At 44.4% G+C, this 21179-nt stretch overlaps 1 protein-coding gene and 1 long non-coding RNA gene across 2 annotated transcripts; one reads left to right on the top strand and one right to left on the bottom strand.

Moving 5' to 3' along the window:
- Positions 1-521: 521 nt before the first annotated feature.
- Positions 522-17653, bottom strand: SACK1F (scaffolding CK1 anchoring protein F). Its single transcript, XM_014882672.2, has 5 exons — positions 17198-17653; positions 13328-13495; positions 6937-7058; positions 5650-6362; positions 522-861 (listed from the first exon to the last, which is right to left on the bottom strand). Exons 1-5 carry the CDS (start codon positions 17651-17653, stop codon positions 797-799), a joined length of 1524 nt encoding a protein of 507 aa, XP_014738158.1. The 3' UTR covers positions 522-796.
- A 175-nt stretch (positions 17654-17828) lies between these two features.
- On the top strand, positions 17829-19856 carry LOC148223639 (uncharacterized). Its single transcript, XR_015803869.1, has 2 exons — positions 17829-17981; positions 18507-19856. It is a non-coding gene; the product is annotated as an uncharacterized LOC148223639 (long non-coding RNA).
- Positions 19857-21179: the final 1323 nt, after the last annotated feature.

Below are 21179 nucleotides of genomic sequence, written 5' to 3' on the forward strand. Positions count from 1 at the left end.
TTAGCAACAATGAGGATTTCATAACAGCCTCTGTGTTATTGCTCCCAGATCCTGCCCAGGCCCCTTATCATGTATTTCTCCTGACCCAGTCTCAACTGTACATTAAACACTGCCCTATATTCCCTATTTGCTCTTTACCACATTCTTGCTAAATCACTTTGTTCGACTGCTACATTTATGACATGAAACAGTTCTGATACTGCTCTGTTGGCCACTGTTAGCTAAACCTTTCTCCCAGACCACTCATTTCTGCATGGGCAAGTGACAACAGGAATCTCCAGGAAGACTCCTTATGGACAAAGGATTGCTCCACTGTCTGTAAACATCCTTATTTCACCCAGAATTTGCCACTTGAATTTGATTCAGCCTTACAGCTAGTCAGATCAATACATTTTTGCAGTGCAGTAGAGTAAACAATGCAACACAGTGATTCCTTGTCTGTAGCTAGACAGACTGAAGTAGCAGCACAAGTAAGTCAGAAAATTTCCTGCATTTCTCTGGGCACAGAGTGAGCTCTGACACCAGTCATCACAGTTGTTTTTATATACAAAATATGTGTGCACATAGACATATGGACTAATACATTCATCACCAACCCTCATTTAAGGGACTGACTATCTAAAGTCTGCTCATCACGCAGTAAATGTGCTTTAGCTGGGGGTGCCAGATGCATCCAGGACCCGCAGTGGCTTTACAGATGACTGCATGAGGATATGGCTGTAGGTTCAAAATCAATCAAGAAGTTACTGTTCCAGCTTGTGATTCAGTCTTTAGCTCTCCAGGCAATCCTTCCCAATCAAGATAACACACAGGTAGATTGTTTGTTTTTATCGCTCATGGTGGAGTTTGGATTCAGGTTACCTGGAATGAAAAGAAGTTAAAGTAGTATTAATGTTAGGTAAATAAGACCTGGATAAAGTTAAGACTCATGCTTCACTCTCATTTTTTACTATACACCTTGTGTTAGGCCTACATAATTCTGCATTCTCTCACGGCTTTTTTTCTACTGCAGTGAAATGAAGGAACATTAAAGTAAGAGCAAATGCAGAATATATTGTAGAGAAAACCACTGGAGAAGTACTTCCAGGCTTTGGCTTGTACTCAGTCCAGCTTCAGCAGTATCATTAGGTCCCAGCTGGCACTGAAAAATAGCCTGGTCGTGCCTTGGGTGGGAAGTTTTCCAAAGAATGAGGTATGGAAAAAAAACCCCAAAAACCCAAGGTCATCTCATCCATTTGATATCCACACACATTCTCAGTAGAGGCTTTTCTCACGTTTTGTTTCAAACATCTCTAGTGCCAGTGTTTCAACCACTGCCTTTGCAATACAAATCCCAAGGTCTCTCACTAAACTGGCCGAGTATGCTGCCTCCATTTTTTGTAATCCTAGTTTTTTTCACTGTTTATGTTAGTCTATGAATTTCTTCTGCCCCCAGTATCTGTACCTTTCAATGCTTGCACTTCTGGTCTCCATCATTACAGTCAGATGTTGATCTGGATGCCCTACCATACCTGTTTCAAGCACTGTACAAAAGTGTGTTCAGAGGCTTTTGCAAGTAAGGGAGCTCATCTGTGCTCTGAGCTCAGCAAAGCTTGTGTGAGTCCAGCCCAGGGCAGCAGGGACTGACAGGGGCTGCCACGTGGATTGGAATCACTCTGAATACAGGCAGGCCCTACTCATGTATTTGTACAGAAGGAAGGTATATGTGCATCTCCCAAGCACTTGGAGCCAGATGCCAGTACAGAGCGAAAATAGAGGGGGAAAACTGCCACAGGTCATGGTGACATGCTACTGAGAAATCTCAGCCTTGCCAAGTTTAGGCAGCATTCAACCCAAGTACAGCCTCTGTCTGTACTGGGCTTCAAGTGAATAATTTTTAATGTCACTTTCTTGCTTGTGGGTATTTGATCAATGCTGCCCTTACCTGTAGGCGATGGGGAAGAGAAGAGCTCTCTTTTCTCCCCCTCCTTCTCTCCACTTTCTTCCACACTGCATCTTGATGTTCACCTGGGAGGTTGCACTGCAACCTGCCCTCACTTCTGTGGCTGCTCTGTGTGCTACTGCCTCCTCCCCACCTCTCCCTGTGGCATTTCATTCTACCTGCACCCTGTGACACATCCTTCATGCTAGTATAATCATTACTCCTATCTCCCCCCCACCCCTCTTTCCTTCCCTGTCTGTATCACATTCAAGACCCTCATGTTTATTTTGAAAGACGTCTGTGCTTCTCTGCTTAATTTCAACTCAGAGCCCTTTTATTCTTGTCACTTTCTACTCTTGTCTTCTGACCTTTTTCTTCATATCCCACTACAGTTACAGCAAACACCCTCCTTGTATGTACCCAACGTTTCCCTCTTTCTCTTTAGAAAAGAGGCTGAAAATTCCAGTTACCATCCTTCCATGATCTCACTTTGGCTGAATAACACTGGTGATTACTAAGCAGATATTTCAATGCCATTGTAGTGCCCAGTGTAAATCCCATTTCTTGCTGCAAGAAGCACACAAAACTGAAACACAAAATCCTTCTACTAAGTACGTGTATGTATTCTGCAACCATTGTTCATGAGGAATGAAGTTGATGCATGGAGCAACTCGGGACAGCAGACCCTTCTGAACAAGCCCACTTTGCTTCTTCCAAGGGAGAACACTAACCAAAAAGTCTGCACCTTCTGAAGGCACACAGCTTTCAGAATTTTGCAGTGTTTCCCAGAAATTGCACACAGAAGTCACTGTCTTTGCTGATCATAGTCTGCCCACCACCAGCTTAAAGTTAAAAAGATTCTGGTCAGGTTCAGAGCTGCTCTTGTGTTCCTCAGTGGGCAGCAGTGAAATTCAAGGGTTCTGTTAATTTGATCATGTGGTTTGAGAAAGCCTTGTAAAACAATGTACAACTTCCATGCCATGTGCTAGGACACCACCTCAGAGTGTTAATTCAGGTACTTAGTTTGGGACATTACTTACTATCTGTAGCCCTTGTATTTTCCACACTCCCAATTCTGACTCGTAGGAATTCTTTTCTAGCCTGTAAATACTGCATCAGACTTTCAAACTCCATCACAGCACACACTTTCATCATTTCCCTTCTCAGTTCAGATTCTCTTCATCACCACTTACTCCTACAAGACTCAATCTGACTTTTAGCCTACTTGAATAATGTCTTTCAACTACTCCATGAGCTACTTGGGTGTGGATCTGGTCTCCCCATGCATTTGCAAGGTGGGATGTGTCTCTGTGGTGCTAGAAAATTAATAGTGACTTTGGAGGATGTGTGTGCAGGCAGGCCCATGGGGCTTAAGTGTGCTGTGTAATCTTTACAAAAGGTAAGGGCAGCTATTTCAAATTGTGAAGCTCTGAGTAATTGCATCCTAACCCGCCTGCATACCAAGTACCTTCTCCTTCATTTCCACTTCTTACCTCTCTTCTGTCACTCAGAGTATCACAGCACCAGTTTTTACTAGCTTTGCTCAAAGACAAACTTTTAAAATGAAGTCAGCCCTAAAGTTACTCAAGAACAAAGTGCCTCCTGTCTTTATGTTGCGGCTGGAACTCTATTCCATGGCTGTGTTTAAGAATTTCTTCTTAAATCCTTTTCTGTTCCTCATGAGTCTCAATCTATCTAATGTGCTCTCTATCACCTCTGTTCACATGCCACTTTGGGACTATTAGACTAGAGGAGTTTTTCTCTCAAGAACAGTGATTTAATTCAAAAGCAACACAGAATCCATGATCTTCCTCCAGCCTTTGATGACACCAGAGCACCCAAGTCTACTTACACTATACTTCAAAAGTGTGGAGTCTCCCACTGTCACCATGAATGGGGATTCTCAATTTGCATAAACCAAAAATACTAGCAAGGACTCACTGGAAAGATTTATCAGGTCATTAAAATCACAGGGGGGACACTGGTGTGTTGGACCTCAGTGCCTTTCCTGGATCTGTTCTCAATTCTTCCTTCCCCTTTACTCAAAGAGTTGTCAGTCTGCAGGAAGTAACAGTGGCAATAAATAAAATCTGAACATAATAGCCTGGTATTTGTGGAAATGGTCTAGACCAAGCATCAGACTGTCTGCCACAGATCCACTGTGTTAGGAGGAACAGGGACATCCCTGCTGCCCAGATGGTGCGATGCCCCACAGCAGGGTGCAGCACCCCACTGTCAAACCAAAGACATCAACCTCTTTTGCCTTAAGCTGGGCCTGATTTCATCAGGACATTGTGGGAATGCCAGGCTGGCTGTTTTAAAACAGGCGACAGTGAGAATCTCTGATACTGCAAAGTGCTGATGAATCAGAGATGACACAATTCTCCGCTTCTGTCACTAGAGGGTAGTGCAAGCACTCAGGTCCATTGCTGCGAGTGGAAATGCCCACACATCTCCCCACAGGTCCTCACTGATTTTGCTTCTCCTGGCTTTGAGAAACGGGGCCCACCAGCACATAATGTCTGTGCTCAAGACTTATTTGGAGAGAGGACCTCTTTAGACCAGGGTTAAGTTCTGCCTCCCCAAATGCCAAATGCAGATTCTAAAATTGATCTACTACAGTCTTAAACAAATTAGCCATGGCTTCTTGCAGTTCATCTCTCTTGTTTCATTTGGCATTTTTGAGTGTGTCTTTCACTTAGCCAGAAGTATTTTCAGGAATCTAATTAATTATTGTTGTTGACTGTCCCAATACCCTGCTTTTCTTCTTGCTCCCATAAGAATGTTTTTCCATTTCACATCATGGTAACTGCAAAGGAATTCAGTCTCTCTACATCTGCATTTTGCATTCATCAGAGCACAGAATGGTCTCTGGCCTGACAAGTGGAGGAGAAATTTTCTGCTTGCAATTAGTTTATTTTCCTGATGGTGCAGGATGTATTGACACCCAACACAGCTCACTGTGAGGAAGAAAACCAGGCTGAATAGTCTAAATATTTACTTCAATCTCACAAAACATGTAAAATGTTGAACAAATAACCTATTAGAAATCTTTAGCATTAGTGACTTTAACTGTTTGAAGCCTTGGAAGACTTGCTGAAAATACCAATCATGCATTAGCAAAGTGAGAAAAGTTGAGATCTAGTGATCTACTTCTTTGCAGCGTCTATTTTCATGGCCTTCTCCCCCATTTCAGAAGGTGGTAAAGGAGCAAATTAAAAAGACTTGCACCCTTTCCTCCACTCCTTGTCCCCTCACCTCAATATAAACACATTTTCCTCTCTTCTCCACCAGGAATTTGTCACAGGAAATACACCTGCCTAAACTCTAATGAGGAAAAGAAGGATTACACTGAAAATCTGTCTGTGGCCTGCTAGCCACTACAGTAGAGAACATAGTGCAGCTGTTTATTAGGCAAATGCACTTCACGAGCTGAGCACTGTCTTACACAAGGCAATGCTCACCTTTCTCTCCCTTTGTTGCTCAAAAGTACAAGAAACATCCAGAATGAGAAGTACCAACTTAACAGTAAGACTGCCATTAAATTGCTTTTCAACTTAAATTGCCTGTATCTTTTATACAGCTTCTACCCTTTGATCTACCTCATTCTGATTCAGAGGAAATAAGAGGATCTACTCACAAGTGCCTGTAGTGGGTATGCTTGCATCAATCAGCCAAGCTCAGAACAAGGAACACAGAAAGCAGAGTGTGCCAGTAAAATGTTTTACCTGAGTTGCCTCCAGTGCTCCGAACGCTGGCATGGCCAATGCTGAGCCTCTCATATTCCAGTTTCATGTTCCCAAGGTCTTCTCCTGAATGTCCTTCACTCGCAAAAGAATTGGCCTCAATGCTTGAGCCTGGAGACCGCTTGGCCTTGCGACTGAAAAGCCCACTGGCAAACCGTTTTCCTTGCTTTGCATTGCTCTGTGCCTCTTCTTTCTTTATGTCACGAATAGACTCTCTGGATTTGGATTTATTTTTCAGGTCCATGTGGAGCCGAGAGAACAGTTTCTGGGGGCTCCGATTCAGCTTGTTCAAGTTCTCCAGAGGTGGATCTATTTCTGGGTACACTTGCTCCAATGTGACCAAGTCATTCAGGAACTGATTTAACCGTTTCTTTGACTCACTTGTTTCCTCCTTTTCCATGTTTCCGTGATTGTCTTGCCTGTGCCGTGAAGCCCAGAGCATCATATCACCACGGGTTGCCCCTGCTACTAAACCATACTTTGGGTTAATGAACTTCCGAGCCACGGTGGAGGAATGAAAGCCTGGCTTCCCAATTCCAAGGAGGAATGGGTTAGCAATACCCAGTTCCTTGTATAAATTAACTTCCTCTGAGATGGCGTAGAGCTCACGAAACTCAATGTCAAACATCTCCACGTGCTGTCCTGTCAAGACTAGCAGGATGTTTCTGTCAATGTGGGATGAAGTCCATGTGAAGCTAAGAGGAGGAAACAGAACTGACATTAGATTTTGGGGTGCGTAATTGACCCAGCCTACCTAACAAAACCTAAGACACTACAGGGGAATATGTAGCATTGTGCCATTTGCCCTTATATCCTTGACAAGATGGGCCCCAATAGATACACAACACAACATTATTGTTCTTCTTTAGACATGTAGACCAGATTTGGGAGAAAAGGCCCTGAAGCTCTGAAGGACAGTTTACCCTTTTAAAAAAGCAGCACTGCATCAACAGGAAGAGTCTTGGAACTGAAAACCTCACTGAAGAGAACTGAGTACAGGGACTGGTGGGGAGTCCTTGCAGACCCCTTCCTGATGCAGTGTGGAACTCTCTGTAGCCCTCTGAAATGGTCTGCAAGCATGGGCATGTTCCATTCTCTAAGAAGGGTTCTATGCCATCTTCTCCGTTGTCCCACTCCAGTTTCTACATATGCCACACAGATTACAGAAGATGGGATAGAAGAGGGGGTGACATGTGAAGAAGACTCTCAAGGAAAGTCATGACCATTCTTTAAATAAATGCCTTAACGCCTTAAGCAAGAGTAACCCACCTGTATGATCCAGTGGCCACCTTTTCACCATCCACCATCAGGAACCGGGATGCCAGTGTGCCTCTGATCTTCCCTGATGGCATGTAGAACCCAACTCCTGTCACAGAGCGTATGCGGATATTCTAACAGGGAGGTGAAAAGACAAAATGTCACAATAAATAGAGCAGAAAATCAGGTAATTGCCAGCTCCAAGTCTTAAGATGTCACTCACATTATCTCACTACTTCTGGGACTACAGCTCATTTTGTATCAGCCACTGGAAGGGCTGGAAAAGGAAAGCACAGTGCTGTAAGTTCTGTTGTCATCCCCTGCCTACACAGGTCACTCTTCTCCATCAGTTTATAGCTGTCCAAGGGGTTAGCATCATCAAAACCCTGCCTTCTGTCTTCAGCTATTCACTTGAGTCATTGGCAAGACAATGCTATCAGGCAAATGCCTCTACTAATGTCCTGAATAGATCAGCAAAGAAGAATTTCTGAAGACAAGGAAGAAGAATATTTTCATAAAATGACTGGAAGTAGTTAGAAAAAGAATACCTTTTCCCAAACCTCACATCTCACACCCTTTGGTCAGCAAACCTACAAGTAATAAAACAAAGCACTACCAGACACAGAAAAATCACAAAGCTAAGGTCAGATGATTTTCAACAATAGATGTGTGTCTGTGTATACTATAAGGATATATTTGCACATTGGACTGAGGATTACTCTGCTCATGGGTCCTGGCTGCACAAGGCTTAACTGCCAAAGTGCCTAACGTGAAACATTCCTCCTCCTCCCAAACCCAAAATCATTGAATGTCAGTATAAGTTTGGAGCAAATTATCTTGTAAGTCTGACACACAAATCTAGACCATTTGCTTCATCCCACCATCTTTTTATGTAAGGATTCCTTAAGATTGAAAAGCTAAAAGGCACTGTGAACTGGAGTCATAAATCCAGGGCTGTGAGACACAGTCCCACGAGTAATTGCAGTTCTGATACAATTCCCTGTGATGTTCTGGGAAAGTCAATTTGCCTTTGTTTCATTCTTCTCCATCTGCAGAGCAGAAGAATCAGGACGATGTGGCTAATGCTAGCACAGCCTCAGATTCCACAAAGAGCTAAGTCCTATTACTATAAACCTCACTGACAGCTTAAATATTGATAGGCTATAGAAATCAGCATGCAGGAATGAGTGATTATAAAAATGCAGATTTCTTTCAAAAGCTGTTTTTCTGAATCTGCTCCTATTCCCCCCACTAGAATAGAGCAGTGGAAATACAAATTCTGACTAACAGTAACTGATGATAGTACGATTGCATTCAGCTCTTGCTTGATCTGTCTGGAGTCCTGTGTGGGCATTAGCTAATTAATGCTGCCAACACTGTTCAAAGTATTATTACCCTGTTTTAAAGAGAGGAGCCTAAGACAGAAAAAGATGAAGTGGCTTGCCCAAGGCCTAGCAGTGAGTCATATGTATGGGATGCTGAAGGCAGGTTGAGTAGAGCACAGGAGAAAGGGTCCAGTAGTTAAAATAACATTTGAATTTGACTGGCTGATCACCTGAAATAACTTATTTTCCTTGCTGGTTAGCTGGATGTGGGATTGCCAAATCATGTTATACTGACTGCACAAGATGTCAGTCAACAGCTCTGACGTGATATGTACTCCTGTGAATCAAGAAGTATCAGCCTGTGTGAGCAGAAAGTTTCAAGCATATAACAAGTGTGGATCTTATTGTGTTTGTGTGTTCTATCACCTTCTTTTGGTGGAAAGAAAGCACACTTGAAATTCTGCAGTAACTGAGTTGTATGTAACACTTAGAAAGGTGCAGAGGGGATAGAACTGAACAGCTGAGCACATGAACCTCCTTGAATAAAACAGGTACAGGAGTGCATTAATACATCTTGAAATGCAGGAAACAAGCATAAAGTCATATAAACATCAAGTCACTTAGCAGGTTATTTGTATATTTTCTGCCTTGAAGGATCTTTGAACATTTGAGGACTGCTAAGTCAAGCTGTACAGAGGAAAAACAAGCCTGGGTTCACATACCAAAGACTGGAGAATAATCAAAGAGGAAAGACAAATATAAATGAGGTGAAACTGAAGGCATTTTCAGAGGGCACTAGAGTTACAATAGTAACAAGTATTTTGAGTAGAGGACCAGTTCACTCACCAGATAGAAGTGACACCTCCAGATCTGTATTGTTGCAGAAGCCTGCTTAAGGTTTGTTTTGTCATACCCTGGCTTATGGGAGATGCAGCCTGCATTGAATTTCCAGATTTCCTTTCCACAGACTTGCACCACTCCTCATCACAAGCAGTGACTAACATCTCCCTGGCTACAACCTAATACGACTGGTAACAGTCAAGCCTGACAGTGTGTCCTAACACAAATAGTAAGGAATAGGTCTTCCTTGCTTTGTGACACACTTAAGCCTCACTCTGAATCCATAGAAAGCTAAATCAGACCAAATTTACAAAGTCAGGAATGCTGTGTCTGACTTGACAGACCTAGGCTGTAGTGCTTACAAACTGGGGCTGAGTAGGGGGGATACACAAGACAGATCCTAAAGGGAGGTGTAACTACTTCCACCAGAGAATCCCGTGTGTTCCTTCCCTCTTAGAACTGGGAAATCCTCTGTTTGCCCGGGACAGTTTTGGAAAAGGCATGGTTATTGACAAAATAGTGCAACTTGCAAGTATTCAGGTAGAACAGGATGGAATGCAGCTAGCTGGGACATGGCCTGCCAAGATCATTACTGAGTATTACCTGTGTCTTTACAAAAAGAAAGCCTTGCAAGCTCCCATTCTCAGAGGGTCACAGAAAGTCTAGAAGAATACTCTAAACCATTAAAAACTCTAGCAGACCATTAAAAAACCAACAGCACTGCTTCACACCACAGTCCACTCCTCCCTCATCTCAGGGAGGAATCAATGATGAAAAATATGAAATACTGAAATGAAATTCCAAAAGTTTCTTAGGCAGAAGCTTTTTAGACTTTTTGAAGTGAAAGGAGAAACTCCTTACATGTTGGGAAAATGAATGTAAAAATTAATGGGAAGGTGAACTTCCTGCAGATAAGTCATTCCCTGGGCTTGCTTGGAACTCTAGAATTCTCTGCCTTTGGGCAAGAGTGTCTGTTACTGTGGTCGGGGTTAACAGAAACATGAGGACAAAAAATCTCAAAACTGGTGGGAACATTCACCCTCAGGTCCTGAAAAAAGAGGAATTTCTGAGGAGCTATGAATTTTGTGTCTATGAGAACTCTGATTAACTGTGATCTCCGAAGAACACTCTTGTGTCAAACATAACAGAAGTCTGACAAACCATGTCCTGTAGGCTCAGGAAGCTGTATGACTCACACACACAAGACAGGCTCTTATGAACAACCCATGAACGCTCTGATGATTGAATTTAAATACATTTCTGGTGAACTCTAGCCTTCAAACAAAAATTGAGGTTTTCTCATTTCATGATTGGAGTTGGTTAAGGACTTTTACTCTTTTCAGGGTGAGGTTCTGTCTTCCTACAGCAGTCTCCCTCCCATGAGACTGCCAGCAGATCATGATACCTTGCCATCTCTACAAAAATAATACAATAGCCAGGAATTTTGTGAAAATGTCCATTGCTGTACATAGACAAAGGACAAAATCCAGTGTTAACAGTAAATCTCCCTGTATTAGGACAGCTGAAGTATTCATTTGTGTTGGATGAACTAGGCAATGGGACAAAAAGGGCAGCAAACACAGAACAAAATGAGTATCTGGTGGTGACAGAAGACAGAATAAACATTGTGACCCTGCAGTTGATGGTAGTGCATCATCTCTCTCCCCCTGGGATCAGAACTTGCCTCTAAACCTTAGAGTTGTATCTCATGTGGCTGCAACTTCCTGAGAAAAAAAAAGCCATCCTCTGTACCTTGCACAAGCATACCAAAGGAAAGGTGCAGAAGGGCAGGAAGAAAGAGTATACAATTCCTTTGGGGGCAAACTGGTGAAAACTGGTGAAAATCTTCTAGAATAAAGCAAAATGGTAATTCAAAAAGGAGATAGCATTTTCCCTGTTGCTAAAAATCTGTTGAAGAAACTCAGACATCAAAGCAGATGTCAGGACTGGTAGATGAGAAATGGGTGAAAATGATAGAGCTTACTCAGCAATTTCAGTACCCTCTGTGATCAAACAATGCGGGACAAAATTATTCTACCTGAACAAGACACGAGGCCCAGCTTGCTTTCTTGCTTTAAATCTGGATCTTCAACCCTTGGCACATTATATCGAAGAGGAAGGGCTGGGGGGAGACCTCAAGGGGAAACCTTAACCTTGCTGAAGCTTCCTAGGGTATCCAAAGGCAGTTGCCAGGGAAATCCCTACATGGTTTCTGCCACATTGACCCAAGCAGCAGCACAGGCACATCCAAGGCAGCTGTGGGTGGGCTACTAAGAGAACATCTTCCTTGAGAGGCAAATTACTTGTTTCCCCATTCCATGAAGAATCTCCCTGGTCATTCCATAGAACCATATACAGGAATTAACTGCATTGACCTTAGCAAGACTAACAAAAACCTAAGCCATACTGGAAAAGAGAGGTAAAAACCTTCAGGGGAATTTAAGATCCAGTATGAGATACATGGGAAAAGAGGTGAAAAATTTGGAGGACAGCAATCTGTGGGCTGAAGCTCTGCAGAATAAGGAACAACTAGGTCAAAAGATGTTAAAAACTTCTTCTCTGTGGACTTCCTTCAACTCAGCTTATACTATTTTTAGTTGAAGAAGTCTAAAGAAAAACATAGCATGGGCTGCCATGAAAGAAGGGAATCACGGAAGGAACACAGAAAAGTTTTTTCCTTCTTTTGATTGAATCAGTTCAAACTGCACCTCCTTGGAGAGAGCCATACAGCTAGACTGCTGGAGGACCTAGGCACTGCTGTAGCACATCACTGTGATCACTGGTTTAGGAGTGCCAAGTCTGTGTAGATACCTGTGGAGAAGGATAAGAGGAAGAGCAGAATGGGACCGCTTACTGTTTAAAGACAGAATAGACAGACCGAAAGGAACTCACCTCTCCAGTAGCAACACAGCTGTTTCTAAAATATCAGGACATGTTCTTATTTATTCTGTCCAGGAGTTAAAATATTATAGTACTGATTACATCATTCCTATACATGATGACACAGTGAGAAAAGTACTGGGAAACTGGTACCAGAGCAAATGGAACTACTGCAGTGATTTCAGAGTTATATACCAGAGACACAAGCCTAGGACACACAATACCACTGGCACTTGAAACACGTCTGTTATAATGAGGTCTGTGTCTTGCTTTCAAAGACACCAGAGGGAAGGAACTCCCACCACTGTTTTGGAGAAAGATGAGAAAACTTCTCAGCTGGATGTCTTTTTTTATGAAACTCAGAGCAGAGTGGTAGCTCACAGCACTGAGAGCACTGTTCAGATACATGCAGGTAATTTTCATCCAGATTTAAGATGGTTCTCATAAAATTATTAATATGAGACTATAATCTTCAGAGCTTCTTGAGTTTTGGTTGTGTTTTGGGTTTTTTTAAACTATTAATTGAGTGTTTATGGAAAATACACCTTTCCTCCAGGCAAAAAGCACTTTTTCCCCCGCTGCTGCTCAGAACAGCTGGATCACAAAGAGGGGTGAGTCTGGCATCCCATAGGCTGTTTCCAACCTAGCAACGTCTTTCAGTATCCAGAACAAGTCTGTAGTAGCAACAGTGACTAAAAAGATGGGGGGAAAAGGAAGGAATACAATGCTAACAAGAAACACACAAAGGATTTCAGTCTGTATGTAATGGAGTGAGATCCCTCTGAGGCTGCTTCTGCCAACCAAGCTAGACTGACTACTCTGCTGTGCTGCATGAAGGCACACACTGGTATGGGACTGGGCAGCAGCTGTGGCCCTCAATCTCTGAAATTCTTCTGCAGAGGAGGACTACAAACTCATTCACTCCTGGATGATCACTGCTGCATAGGACAGTCTTGATTTCACAGAGTATATGTGTCCTGTAAGAGGGATCTATGCAAACAACTCAAAGAGCTACCTGAGAATTCCAGTTTGAATCCTCACACAGAAGACTTTTAAGAATTTTCGCTGATAATTTTCTCCCCAAACAGGAACGTTTAGGTCACAAGAGCCAAGAAACGACACAGATCCCTGTCTTGGGTGAAAGGCAAAAAAATCCAAATCTTCCCTTTTTCTTTACCTCTGTATAATCAAGCCTCTCTGTTGTCCCTCTGTGTTCCATCAACCCTCTCTAAGTGCTGTGGTATGATTTGTAGGGAGGAAGAAATGTGCTTGCTGGTCCAAGCAAGCTCCGAGATTCATTACAACTGTGAAAGGCCACTGATCTGCAGGAGATAATGGTTCAGTACTGAGTATCTTACCCGGATCTGCAAGTCATTGAGGTCAAGGCATCTGCACATTTCCAGGAAGAGCTTCACACCCTCCTCATCTAGGATTATATAGACTGGGATCCAGCGCTTATATGCTGCATCAACAATATCGCGGAAGATGTCCCGGTCCGTAAATACATCCATGACCACTGCAATAATCTGGAAACAAGAAGATGGTAGACAGACAACTGAATAAATACTAGGAACTGAAAGGAAGGCCCATTCCACTGGTGCAAAATAAAGGAGAGCACTGATACCCGATAATGGAGGAGAAGCCTATAGGGCGACAAAAGTACAGGGATGTATATGCCCAAGCACTACCAATAATTTTAATTTTCTGGGTTAGCTGCTGCACTTTGGAAGGAACTCAGTAATGTCTATGAGAGTTCTCCTTCTTCCAGATGAAAATGACTTATATTAGCAGCCTGAAGAATGACAAAGCCAAATGCCTAGTTTTTCCTCTATGTTGAGAAACTTTCATTGTCTCTGTAAGGATTCACTTAAACAAAGAAGAACACTGAAAACAGATTAAAAAAAAAAAAAGACTGAAAACACAACTTTAACTTAACCTGAAGGTGTCTAATGGAAGAATGAATGTGCACAGGAATCAGGGCCTGCATCCTTGGCCATAATGCATAGTGTAGACAACAAGAATTCTATTTTTCTTTTTTTCCCCAAATCCCTGTGAAAACTCTGCTCTCAGGGCTGGCTTCCCAAGGAATTATTTATAGAGCTCAAACATAAACACCTCCTATTTCTCAGGAAGGGACTGGAGTGTATTCAAGATTCGGAGACAAAACGATCATTCCCTCTCTTCCCATGTACTGTTTTTCTGGTATAAAACTAATCCTTCTTTCCAGGCATAGATTTTTACATAAAACAAAAGGTTTCACTGACGTGAGAGACAAGCCTGAACATTTATAGGATGAGTAACAACAAAACCAAGAAGGTTATGGTTATGGGTAACTGTAATGCTGATCTTACAGGGAGAGAAAGACAAAACATGTATCTTTTAGACCATTAGAAATACCAATTAATTTTTCTGCCTGAGTTATTCCTCCCAACATTTTAAAGGTTAGCAGTGAAGGGAACCACTGTTTTTCTAGTCCCTCTGCATAACATCAGCATGCCAGGTCAGAGCTGCCATGCTGACAGTATGCTGGGAATAGAGCTGTCTAAATTTTAATTTCCCAGGTGCTGGGGATCACAATAATAAGCCCATCTGGGCTGGGGATGGCATATACAGGTGTGAATGGAGCTAAATACTGAATCACACAGTAGGATTTTCTTCACTTGATGCTTGGAAGAGGTGCAGCTCTCTTGCAGGAGCCCCCTAAGGAAGGGGGAATAATTCTCCCCAGAGACTTCTTTCCTGTGAAAAATACCCTTGAACAAATGGCTTTTGGGAAGGTGATACCACAGAAAACATCCCCCACTGCATCTGCTGAATCTCTGCTGAGTCTCTGCTTGTAGGGCCAACAACAACCAACACATCTGCTCTGTCAGGCTCCTTCTACAACAGTGCTTACACCAGCTTCCCTTTGTTAGAGAAAAAAAAAAGAGCTGACATTGTATTTATGATCATCATTAACATGTAAGTTCCTGATACAGGTGAACTGTGCTGGAGCTACATCATACTAAGTCCCAGAGTAACTTCTACTAGGCAGGATTTCAGGTCCTGCCTTAGTTCTCCCTTCTCAGCAGGATGCAGGGAATGTTATCATAACCTCTGAAAATTAAAATACAGTGAATTTGTGCCACTTTGTTTCTGAACAACTCCATATACGGGCAAATCATAACTAAAGGCATGGACAGTTTATGCATTAACTCAGGCCTGTTATGCTCACTCTCCCCACACACACAGTGGTATGGATCAGCTATTTAGGAGAAAGGATGCCAAATAATATTCTTTTGACGTAAGAACATCTGCATAGGGAATAAACAGCAGAAACACAAACTTCTTTTCTCTCCATCCCCTCCATTTGTAATGAGAGTAACAACTGCGGAAATTACACCCTGTCCTGGACAAACCATTAATTGTCAATACCAGCTTTGCAATGTGAAGGAATGGATGGTTCCCTCCAGGCTGTGGGGGTCTGGGTCAGTTCAGGCTTCTTTCCAATGGGGACCATTGAGAACAGCAGTGAAAACTTCCCATGGGCAACGCCTGTTGTTGTGTTTGCCATTTCAAACCCCTGTCACAGCTGGGGATCTGTCAAGATCACCTAGGAGCGTTCTCAAGCATAGCAAGTCAGAGCATGAATGTCTGCCCCTGCAAGAGGTTTTCCCCATTTCTCTTCCTATCCTATGGATAATAAACTTATCTGTAGGGCCCATAGGCGTGCCTAGCTCTTCATTGGAATCTTAAGATTGGCAAGTTAATGCTTGCTAATCTCATTGCAGCGAGGTAGCTTAATTAACATATGTTTGTAAAACACTGATGATAAGCCACCCACAGACATGTGCCACATATTACCAGTATCTGTTTAGACCCCCCTCTCAGAAAAAACAAATCCAACAAACCCCCTCTCTCATTTGCTGATTAAAAATCTGCTACCTGCAGATTTGGTTTTTTCTTTTTGCAAGGGCCAGCTCAGCTGAACACAATAGGCATAGTTATCTATGAAAAGGACCATTAAACACTCAAATGCCTGTTAAACATGAAACCGGCTTCGGGCTGGGAGGGGCACAGTTTGTCCAGTCAGTGAAAAAATAAAAATCTACAAAGGAATTAATTATTTCTAGGTGCCAGGCACAGCTATTAAAAGAAACAAATTTTCCCAGCTCTTGAACAGTCTGTAGAAGCCTTTGAGGCAGTGCAAAGAGGAGGTGAAGTTGTACTACATTGGAGTGTAAGGATTTTACAGCTTCTGTCATCTAAGCGACTGATCACACCAGTCACTGAACAGAATTACAGGGTGTGCGCAATTTCTGAGAGCAGGGAGCTGAGTAGATCACCCACCAGATTAATGCCTCTCTAGAAAGTTTTCTGTGTTTCCTGGCAGATTTGGTTTGAACAAGTCTGAAGAAGTTGTGCATATAGAGTATGCTGGCAGAGGGGAACAGGTGGATGAGGAAATGACTCCTGAATTATAAAGCAGAAAAAACAGAAAGCTACAAAACTAAGAGCAGGAATGAAGTTTCTTACACTGTTCTCCCCTTTACCCAAGAGGTGTGTCAGCTCTGACGGGGATCTTTTCCTGGGTGGTCTTCCCCAGGAACTTCACCCACATCCGGGGTGGGTGACGAAAACCTCGTGATCGCCCTCGCCTGATCAAAGCCAGCTCTTGTAGCATCATGGCTGGTTTGCTTCCTTGCCAGAGGTGCCCTGTCACCACCAGCAGTCATTTCCAGGGAAAGATAAATGGGAGGAGCAGCCGCATATTGTCTGCGCTTTGGCTACTTGAAGTTCAGGCTGGACGGTGTTGAGACCACAGAAAATAAACCCCAAAAGCACCATCCCATAAACGAACACGCTGCCCTGTCTTTAACTAGGGATACCTGCGCACACCAGGTAGAGCTGTCTGTAACAGCATCATGACCTGTCTTCCTCTGAACCCGGGAATGAGACCGGGATAGGACAACGCCAACCACGGGTACAGAACCCCCACTGAGGGCAGGTGGAGGGGGTGTGCGAAGTTTAACTCCATCACAGCTTTAGCAAAGCGTATCGCGACTGGCAACAAGGCGCAGGGAAAGCCCTGCCTGGTGGACGCCAACCACTGCATGGCCAGCGCTCCGCTGTGGAGCGAGGGCAGCCGGGCCGCGGGGCTCTCCCCCGCCTTCGCACCCCGTGGCCCGAGCCAGCCCCTCGGCCCGGTGAGGGCGGGCAGGGCAGGCCCGTCGAGGGCCGGGCCGTACCTTCTGCGCCTGCTGGATCATCTCCCGCACCACTTCCTTCAGGTGCGGCGCGCTCTCCTCCTTGCGCGGGTGCGTGAAGAGGGACACCCGGCTGATGCCGCGGTAGAAGGTCTTGTCCGTCCAGCCCAAGTCCAGCGGGGGCACCTCGGTGTCCGAGCACTCGGGCCAATAGGCCAGCGACAGGGTCTCGCCGCCGGGCCCCCGCGCCACCTTGCCGCCCTCCCGGGGGTCGTCGTAGCCCCGCCAGCCGCCCCGCAGGTCCTGCAGCTCCCGGCCGGAGAGGAAATCGCGGAGCTGCTCCTTCCTCAGCGCCTCCCGGTACGCGGCCTCGCCGCGGGTCACCAGCGCCTCCAGGGCTCGGCGCTGCTCCTCGCTGTAGTAGAAGCGGGCCTGGGCCTCTGTCACCTTCTCGTTGACGTGCAGCTCGTCCAGCAGGAGCACCTGGGACTCCGCCATGCCGCCGGCACCCCCAGCGCAGCGCCGGCCGGGAGCGAGGGCAGGAGGCTGCGGCAGGAGGGCGAGGCACGGCCGGGACCGCCTCACCTGGCCTGCCCGAGCCCGCCCCGACGGGTGGGGCGGCCGCTCCCCCGGGCCCGGGACACGGCTGTCCCCGCCGCCCTGCCCCTCTGCCAGACCCTGCGTGACCCCCGGGGAGCGGGGCACGAGTTGCGGGGAGAACAGCTTCTGCGAAAAGGACAACAACGTGACCTAGGAGATGCAGGATGTGATGTAAGATAAAGGGAAGAGACTGGTTATGTGGCGGCCTAAACCAGCTTCCAGGGATGTGAGTTAGAAATCTTGAACTAACTTGTGAAATTGTGTCCTAGGAGTGAACTTAGTGCATTGAAATGGGAAAACCGCACCTCCGAGGGAAGACCCTTATGCACTGAACACATGAATTTGGAATACTCTGTGCCTTTAAACTGAGATGGGGAAAGAGAAGGGAGTAGTAGCTGAGCCAGGTGGTGATGTAGATTCATTATGCAAATGTTGCCTGAATGGGATTGTATAAATGTGCTTGCATATGTATACATTGTGTATGTGTGTATAAATACGCTTCCTAGCTTTGTGGATTTACCACTTCGCACCCATCTCTGCGCAGACATGAAATAAAATCGAGTATCTCAACTCTGTGTGTGGATCAGCTTTCCCACTGTGTGAAAGAACCCAGATTTGGGACAACACCCTGGCATAGCTGACACCAGGGTCCCGACTGCAGTGCTTGGAGGAGAACCAGGCCCGGGCACTGGGTGTATTTTGGGGTGCAAATACAAAAGTATATTTAAGACTTTTTGCCTCTCTTTTTCAGACTTGACAGCCACCTGAGGAACGCTCATAACGAAGAGGAGGACAGCTTGGGCCGAGCACCATGACAGGTGGGCGGAGCACCATGGTGGCCACAGGCAGTGGCCTGTTAGCTGCAGTGAGCTGGTAGCTCGTCCTGTCTGAATCCTCTGGCAGCTCAGCGACTCCAGAAAAGCAGGTGGGGTGGGTACCCAGCTTACAGAGAAGATGACAGAGTGATGTGCCAGAGGCCACCCAGCAAGCTGGTGTCAGAGCTGGGAGTAAAACAGCCCTGCTTCCAATCTCTGGCTTGAAGAATGAATAAATATCCACACGCATCCCACTGGAGAGACTGGGGGGTGTAATGTTGAATTGATTTTTTTCGAGGTGTGTGATCTTTGCTAGGGGCCCTAATCAAGATTCTGGTCCTACTGTGGATTGCATACACAAAGGATAAAAAGCAGTGCTTCCCCACTGCAACCGAGGGACAGAGCTGGCAGGGAATGAACAAGGAAACAAGGATAAAGTCAAAGGCAGCGGTGAAATACAAACAGTCAGAGGCATTTGCAGTGCTTTACATCTGTGATTAGCCCTAAGTGCTCACATGCAGAAAAAGCTATAGGGGGACAGAGCTTCTGATGCTGCTCTTTGTTTTCTCTCTCTAAGAAATCACCTGCCCTCAGTGTGAGTTAATTTAAATTAATAAGGATCAGGTGGGCCACCACAGCTCATCCTGTGCTGTTCCTCACCTTTAGGTAAAAGATACTTTTAGTATTCCAGACTGTCTTCAATAGCTCTTCCTAGCATGAAATTAACTTAAAATTTGAAATTATACTTTGCAAAGGTCTACTCCTCCACCTATCAAGTCTCCTTTAAAAATTAATTGCCATGTAAGTTCTTTTAGCCTTATTTCTAATGGAAATGAAACTTACATGGTCATGGTGCCTGTGCCTGTCTGTCCATATCTCTAATAAACTTTTGAGCCCACTATCTGATTCCAAACAAATTTGGCAGAAGTGTAATTACATCCCTAGAGATTTTGTGAAAAATACCAGGCCTCATAACAAGAAGAGACTCTATGACAGTCCCCGCCAGTGAAAGTTACAACGTGGGTTCATGCCTTATTAGATTTCAGATATTCCATAAAATTGAGAATGCTAATAAGTGCCTGATCTGTAGGAAGAGCTTCAAATTAATTTTTTGCCATCTTAGACACCATGGTCAATCAACCACAATATATAAATATACAGGAGATGTGACTTTCTCAGTTCCAATGCTCGCTAAATTACTTGTTGGTTGCATTTTTTTCCTGTACCAGAGGCTGCCATGAGCTGTGCTATTTCACATGGGGCTAAATAAAATCTCTTTAATCCTGGATGCTCTGTTCATTTGTAGCTGCACAATGTAGTCTTTTATGTTCACCTAAGGCTCCCACATGAAAGCAACAGTAGGTTCACAAATATATATATAGTTTGGTATTTAAAAGCAAGCGAGTGTTTCCCACATCCAAGTAAAGGCAGTAGAGATTATTTTCACTTTGTTGTCATGAAATGTTTAGCCCCCACCTCTCACACTGGAAGACAAAATGTTGTCTGTGTGTGGATATGATAAATAGGGGCAAGGAGCTTTGCAGAAGCTGAGAGAGACCTCTTTCCAAAGCAAGCACGTGTCCCATCTCATTTTCCTTCCCCATTCTCACATCAGTACATTCCAACCAAGTCTTTTCCTGATTTGGAGTTTTTATAAGGTCGGATGATTCAGTTCCTTTTGATTTCCCCGATCATCCAGCTGACAGCCTCACCTCAGAGGATTAAAAAGAGCTGTGCAAACAAACTTCCCTCTCTGCCACAGAGCCAATCCAACCCTTCAGGAACGGAGAAGAAGAAACTTGGCAGACAGGGCTGGGGAAAGACTTGCACCTGGCCCTGCCCCTCTGGGATCAAGGAGTGAATTCCAGTTTCCACTCTAAAAGAGAGTCATTATTATTTGGGCTCAGGTTTTCCTTTCTGCCATTAGCACTGGCTCAAGAGAAACAAGAAAAGGGAATTTGAATTTTGATTTTGAATTGTGCTGAGGCAGCTGCAGATCCACACAGAACCATGCTATCTGCCACTGGATGTGTTTTGTTCCTGGGGATTACTTGCTGGAGGGGCTGCGTGTGCATAGGCAGGGCTGGGTCTCTTTACTTTTCGCCTCTTTTTGGGTGTCGTCCCAGGCCAAGTCCTGGTTAAGGCCTTGCTTACTTTTCTGGTCTGGTTCCAGAATGTTTTCCAAAGGATGTAAACTAAACTATCAGGAAATATTACCTCTTGTTGTAACCCTCCCCCAACTCTATTACAGTGTTTTAAATCTGTCTTCAAACACCTCCCACGTATAATCTGGTTATTTGGACCTAATTGCTTAACTTTTCTTTGCAAGGCAATGCAGGCTGTGCATTAGATAAAGATATGACACCTTATATTTAGCATTAATTGTGACTGCACTTGTCCTGGGCACATATCTCTATTGCCAGTCCTTCCTATGTAATTTCAGTCCCTAAATAGCCCACCTCATGATACATTCTTTGATAAATTTCCCAGTAGTTTTTCTCGTGTGGCATAAACTGCTACAAGCTCTTAATAAACCTTTGAGTGCTCAGCTCTTTAGGAATAAAATCCTGATGCTTTCCCCCTCAATATATCTTATTTTGCTGAAGAAC

The sequence above is a fragment of the Sturnus vulgaris genome, chromosome 5, assembly GCF_052056855.1.
Source record: "Sturnus vulgaris isolate bStuVul1 chromosome 5, bStuVul1.hap1, whole genome shotgun sequence".
NCBI lineage: Eukaryota > Metazoa > Chordata > Aves > Passeriformes > Sturnidae > Sturnus > Sturnus vulgaris.